Below are 7,009 nucleotides of genomic sequence, written 5' to 3'. Positions count from 1 at the left end.
AATGTCGGTTCTCCTCGCGAGCCGCGACCGGACTAACGGAGCGGACGGGTTCGCGTTAACCCTCATCACCGATAGAGATGAAGCCGAGCTGCCGCCTCGCCCGGACGGAGGTCTGGGGCTGAGGTCGGGTGTCGGGAGGAGGCAGAACCCGCAACAGGTCTCAGCGACACCAACTAATCCCTGGAAGACGCTCTGCGCGACGCATAAGCGGCAGCGCGGCGCGGTGCCGGACGCGCGGCGAGCATCTGCTCTGTCTCCGCTGTCGCGCTGTGTTCGTTATTGTTTTCCAGCGGCCTGGTTCTGGTTTTGGAGTGGTTCTGGTTCTGGTGTGTGTCTGGTTTCGGTCTTACCGTCAGGTGCCAGCAGGCCGGTCCGCGGTGGACAGCTCACAGGTGCTGAATGGAGTCCCGCTGCCGCTGCGGCTCAGCGTCGTCCAAGGGAGGCGGGACCAACGCAGCGGCGCCTCTGATTGGCCCACCGGATGGCCGCTACTAGGCAGCTATTGGCTGCTGGGAGCGCCAGTCACAGCGCTCTTCCTGTTTGGAGGTTCAAGCTTAGCAGAATCCAAATCCTTTACATTCATTCACAACATTTAAATAAAATCAGGTAAATCAGTGGTTAAACTTCATGTCAGCTGCGGTTTTAGAGGAAAGTCGCTCCAGACGCACGGGTGGCTCCAGGTGGCATGGGGCCTCGGGCAGGAGGAGATTTGGCCCCCAGGTTCACTTGGCTGGGCATGAAATTACCCTTTGATAATTTGGTAGCATTTACTTTTTCACCTGAACTCAAATATATTAAATTTAGCACTGGATTGTAACCATAGTAGATTATGCTTTGTATGAAAGTCATTTCCTTAGTTTTACACCATAAAACAAAATGGAGGAAATTAAGTACCAAATTTAAGTCTTAGATTTGCAAAGGATATAAATAAAAACTGTAGATAATAAAAAAATCCTGGCATTTGTTAAAGTTATATCATCCTTTCAGTTTCAGTCAGAATCCAGGTTCAAGACGTTTGGGTCGAATTGCTGCCTGGTTTCAGGAGAATCAGTCAAACCAGTCATTCAGCTTCCGGCTCATCCACCTTTAAAGGTTTTCCCTCAAGCCAACTTTCCACGAGTTGGAAACCACTCAGCCTTCGCTGGTTGTTGGGCTGTGATGGTTGCTGGATTCTTTCCAGCCAGGTAGTCGCGTCCGTTTGCTGCACAGCGAAACCAAAACATGCCGCAGAAACGGTTTAGATATTAAATTCCTGTTTATTATTCAGCAGATCTGACAGAAAGTTGAACATGTGGAATAATCACAAACTCCAGTTATAATCAATATACAAAATTTTATTATAAAAAGAAAAATTCGTTCTACAGGTTTCAAAGTTCCACTTTAAAAATGGCTGCCAACATCTTAATGAAGCTACAGAAACATCCTGGTGGTAAAACGACAGTGGGAAAGAAAACGGCACCACTAGAACAGAACGCGAGCAGTGCTTCCAGAACCGAGCTTTAAAAAACAAAATGTCTTCCTGCCGTCCGCTGGCGCCGCAGTCCAGTTCAGCGCCGTTCACAAGGTGGAACAACCCGAGTTCAGTAGAAGCAGACACGGACTAAAGGGAGGCTAGAAACTAAATCCCTGAATGAAAGGAGGAGACCCGGTCCGGCAGAACCGGACCAGAACCAGGGACAGCAGGCTAAATGTTGCAATCATCCACACACAAAAAAAAAAACGGGTTTAAGCTGAACAATGCATCGCAAACTTCACATCCTTTCACATGACACTTATTCATCATCGTCGTCATCATCGTCGTCATCCTCCTCTTCCTCATCGTCATCTTCGTCATCATCATCGTCGTCAGCAGGCTGGACCTTCTTGGCTGGGGGCCGGCCGGGGCCACTCTTCTTCCCGGCGTCGCTCTTCCCTGAGCCGCCTTTGGCTCTGTAGGCGGCCACATCCTGAGGAAGAGGAGGAAGAGCCGTTAGCTTCCTGTTAGCATCACGCTACCTTCCCGTTAGCTGGTTCCTCTCATCTGGGCGCCTACCTTCTCGTATTTCTCCTTCAGCTTGGCGGCCTTGGCCTCGTATGGCGCCTTGTCCTTGGTGCCCTGCGTTGACCACAGCTCGCCCAGCTTCTTGGCGATGTCACCGATGGAGATGCCGGGATGCTCCTCCTTGATCCGGGGACGGTGGTCGGAGCAGAAGACGAAGAAGGCGGAGCTGCAGACGTGAAGATGGACATAAATACCAGAAGACTCTTTACAGACCGTATCAGAGCACCGACTTACGGAGGCCTTTTGGGTGCGTTGGGGTCCTTCTTCTTCTTGCCCTTCTTGGTTCCTTTCGGGGGAACGTAGGTCTTCATCTCTCGGTCGTAGCGGACCTTGTCGTTCTTGGCCATCTCGTCAAACTTCACCTTCTCCTTGGCCGACATCGTCTTCCAAAACAAAACATTTTAGTCCTCCAGAGTTCCCAGGTCACTGGGAAACCTTCAGGTTGGTGCCACTCACCTTCCATCTCTCTGAGCACTTCTTGGAGAACTCTGCGAAGTTGACGCTGGTTCCTGGGTGCTTCTTTTTGTGCTCCTCGCGGCAGGTTGCAACGAAGAAGGCGTAGGCAGAGGTCTTCCCTCTGGGCTTATTGGGGTCCTTTGTCATGGTGGCGCTTACTCTTTAAAGAGAATAACTAAGATTGGGAAAAGACAATCATTTCAAACTCAATGGAGTTTTAGCATTAGCTTAGCATATAAAGTGAGTTTTTAAATGCTTTATACTAGTTTAGCCAATAAACTGCAATCTTCACATTTTGCAACTTCAAATGTTTATAACTTATTTCAGTACTTAAAAAGGCACCATCAACTTTAAGTTTATATTTTCTCATTGCATGTTCAATTTAAGTCAAACTTAAACTTTTCAGATTTCACCGAGATGCGTTTTAATTGTACTCTAAAGTCTTTCATTAATTGAAAGTTATGAAGAAAACAATGTAAACACCTCTGATAAGAATCAGTGTTTACCTTCTAAACCCGCTAAAAGTCATCATAAACCTCATGAGGTGTTAAGTTTGTGCAAAGTGACCTTTGACCTGCATTTAATGAGTGTTACATGTTAATGAGGCCTCGCGCAGCCAGCCAGACGCCGGGAGGAGTCGTCTTCAGACGCTAATCGGATTTCTGGCTCTTCGGGACAAAAAGACGCGACTCCATTTTGTATCTTCCCGCCTAAACCGCCCAACTGCGCCAAAAGTTCCCCAGCAGAACCGCCCAGCCCAGTTCCTAAACACAAGAACTCCATACGGGCTCGGACTGATACCACAACAAACCGAACCCAGTCAGAAAAGACCTGCGGCCCGTTTCAGGCGCAAACTGCGGAGTTTCCGTCGTGTTTGCACTGCGCAGCCAAATGGCGTTTCAACTGCCTGTTGCGCACCAACTGCGCCACCCAAAACACACCGCAAAACATCGTAAACTATAGTTACCCATTTCCGTTCTTAGAAACCGACGCCGATTACTTTATTATAAAGTTCGTTTTATTTACGCTGAGATTTACACTTTCGACCAAAAAAAGGCCGTAAAAACTTCGCTCCTGGAGCTTAAGCTTGAGAACTCGATCGACAAGAACGGATTAAGGACAACAAACAACCTAAACACTTATTTAACATAAATGGCGACAAAAATCCGCTGATTTAGCCAGAAACAGCGTCTCTTACCTGTTCTCTCCAACACAAGCTGTAAAGGACTGAATGAGGAAGAAAGAGCAACTGTTTGTCACTGCCTAAAACTGGTTCTGTAGCTCCTCCCCCTTCCTCGCTGATTGGTCAAAATCTATCATTTAAACGTAAACGCTGGGGGCACAGAATTCATTCTGAGCTGTGATTGGCTGAATTCCTTTAAGGAGCGCGTTCATGTTTGTGTGTTCTATCCCATCGCTGATTGGCTGTGCTGGACTTTTAAACATACGGCGCGAAAAGGAATCGCCCTTTGTTTGCAGCTGCTGAGGGAGATTAAAAAAATGTCGTTCTCTGCTCCCTCGACCGTTTGTTGTTTTTTGAAACCGGAGTCGACATGAAGCCGCAGCAGTCACACTCAGCCCCGGTTTCAGTTCTGTTCACAGTGGGCCGACCCGATACGAGCTGCGCTTCCATCTGAGTCTGTAGCTGAGTGGCCGCTGAAGAATAACCGCTTAAACTTCATCTGTGACTTTTAAAAGCTGATCTACACTCAGACTGGCTCTCTTTTCATTGTTGTTCCTCATATGCCCAAAATTAATGACTTTGTCTTTATTTTTAAACTCAGCTTCATCCTCTGTGGAGATATCTATAGTATAGGAGTTTGTGAAACTTTGATAATATGACATTGTTCAAGTTTCAATGAATGCATACAAGAAAACCAAGGGCTGAAGTTTGTCCCAGTATCAGAATTTGCTCTGCTGCATGATTGAAGGCCTCTGAAGAGTTGGATCGGGTCTGGACTGGTGGTTCATTGTTCCTGGTGGGAAGGGGGTGGGGTACATGGAAACCAGAACCTCAACAGCTTCTCTTTTGTTCATGCAAATGGCTGCTTAAAAATCTACGCTAATTAAAAATCCTGCCCCCCAGCTTAGTTTGCAAAAGACAGAATATGGATATTTTCTACTTGTATGGTAAAGTCTGATGATGTTCTGCAGCCTCCAAGAAACTGAAACCAGGTTATCGACTAAAATCCACACTAGGAAACCAGAGCGGAGCTTCTGTGGTGATCATCAGACCACATGCATGAAAATGTGGAGAAATACAGTCAGTGAATTTAAATCACAGCTGGAAGTTGATTAAACAATGTTTTCAGTTCACACCAAGAGTAATGGCGAGGGAGCAGCCATCTTGAATGTGGACAAAACAAAGGAAATGGCTATATGTTTCAGGAGAAACAAGGTCAAAGGTCAAATGAGACTTTTGAACCTCTGGAGATGATAGTGAAAAGAACAATTTCTCATAAAAAAAAAAAATTAAGGGCATTTATACACAAGACTGCCAGTGTCTTGAGCCAGAGGATTCCTCACACTCACTGCAACACAGACTGCTGCAGAACTCTCTGCATTAGAAACCTGGATAATTTGAGCTCCAACATTTAATTTCCCCTCAGAATCAAAGTGATTTTAAGTGGATTTTATTGATATTTTCCTCAGTTCACAAAAAGCAGCAACACAAACTACAAAGTTCAGGCAAACTAGAAGAATTAATATCAGATTCTATCATTCTAGCTTGATTGGTTTGCTTATTTTGAGCGAAATATTAACAATGATTTATTGCACATATGGCATTAATTTATATCCTGGCTTTTCATCAGTTAATAATCTGTTAAATGATATTAATCCGTCATCATCCTGCCCAGGTGCTGCAGGTGGAAGTAGCTTTTTGTCACATGTTTCCTTTTAAATGATGAAATGCTGTGAAATAAAATAAATGGTCAAATATAATAATGTTGTTATGAAGTTAACCAAATATATGTCCCCTGAATATAAATGACCATACTTTATATATTTAGTCAAATTTAACTTATCTGCTATTTAATTACTTGTTTGAGATTTTAATTTGGTGGAGTGTAAAATCGAATGTTTTTTTATCCTGAGAATGCTTGTTTTGTTTTTCTGATTAAAACTAGCACATTATTTTAGACATTTGTTTGGATATTTTGGACTCTGAGGTGGTGCCTGGTCAGCATGGTGTCCGTTTATCTGCGGCTGAGTGGAAGCGGTCAGATAAGCTCTGACCTCAGATCACTCCACCCAGGTGGTGGGAGCCAGAATCACTTAACCTTTAACCTTTACTTAACCAGGGAGGCTGAATGACAATGCATTCTCATTTCCAAAATCCTCCCTGATAGACAGCGTCTCCCCTCCGCGTATGAAGCCGTTCCTGCAGAGCTGCTGCATCCTGACAGCACAGAGCAGCGTCACCACAGATCCTTCCCCCCAGCTGCTGATACTTCAGTTCGCTTGGTCATTTCTACAACCTGCGGCTCCTCCAAGTGTCCAGAATGGCTCTTAATAATTTGGCAAAAACTGATAAATAACTAACCAATGTTTATAAATATGCCTACTTAATAATAAATACATGTTTTAGCCCTTTTTCATGGGACAATTCCACTTAATTTCCACAATTGAATGACTAAACTTTTTTTTAAGATCCATTATTCTTGGAAATGTTTTATTCATCTGTTCAACCTAAAAGTAGAAACAAAGCAAGTATCTTGAAAAAATAATATAAAATTTAATTTTCTACATTGAAGGTTGTGAAGGTAGTGAGGGGCTCAGACCACTAGAGGCAGCGCTGCTCCAGAAACTCAGTAAGTATTCACACCCCTGCTGCTTTTACTCAGGTTTTTTCAGTTCTGGTAAATAGTCTGTTGTTGTTTTTATGCATAAATATTATGCACATTTAAAAATAAAATAATCTCACTTACTCACACACTTCTTTGATTCGGATTATATTCTCAATCCCATACACTTAATAAAACCAAAAATGAATTAAAGCAGTTTACCCTTAGTGTGGTCTTTTAATCCTATTAGTATTGGTTCTTTTGCAGCTCGGGCTTGCAGGTTCTGTGTGCAACCCGTCATGTTTTCACCGTGATTTGTGACCCTGTCAGCGTCGCCCTGCAGCCTCAGACACACAATAAGCTGGATAAAGTCTGTCAGCTTTAAATCTGGAAACATTCAGCTCATTCACGGAGCTCCGCACTCAAACGACGACCATAAAATCAGTGAAAACTCTAAATGTTCATCTAAACACCGTTCAGTAAAGAGAAATGAGGTGAGAATGAGTCCATGGTTATTTTTAGATCAGCTCAGATGGACTCCAGCCAATCAGAGACGGAGGAAAATACCTGAATGTGTTTGAAACCCAGAAATTTCATTTTACGGAAAACAGGAAGAAACTGAGGATGAATCAAACGAGACAGAATCAGAACCAGAACCAGACCCAGAATCAGAACCAGAACCAGAACCAGAGCCAGAGCCAGAACCAGAACCAGAACCAGAACCAGA

General features: G+C 44.3%; 1 protein-coding gene across 1 annotated transcript; it reads right to left on the bottom strand.

Moving 5' to 3' along the window:
* Positions 1 to 1,313: 1,313 nt before the first annotated feature.
* LOC103472254 (high mobility group protein B2-like) lies at positions 1,314 to 3,801 on the bottom strand. The gene is made up of 5 exons (XM_008421753.2): positions 3,696 to 3,801; positions 2,498 to 2,672; positions 2,276 to 2,424; positions 2,033 to 2,207; positions 1,314 to 1,946 (listed from the first exon to the last, which is right to left on the bottom strand). The coding sequence occupies exons 2-5, from the start codon at positions 2,642 to 2,644 to the stop codon at positions 1,773 to 1,775; spliced, it is 645 nt and encodes a 214-aa protein (XP_008419975.1). The 5' UTR covers positions 2,645 to 2,672; positions 3,696 to 3,801; the 3' UTR covers positions 1,314 to 1,772.
* Positions 3,802 to 7,009: the final 3,208 nt, after the last annotated feature.

The sequence above is a fragment of the Poecilia reticulata genome, linkage group LG1 (assembly GCF_000633615.1).
Source record: "Poecilia reticulata strain Guanapo linkage group LG1, Guppy_female_1.0+MT, whole genome shotgun sequence".
Lineage (NCBI taxonomy): Eukaryota > Metazoa > Chordata > Actinopteri > Cyprinodontiformes > Poeciliidae > Poecilia > Poecilia reticulata.
Note: the sequence above shows the minus strand (reverse complement) of the source record. Positions and strands in the feature narration are given on the sequence as shown.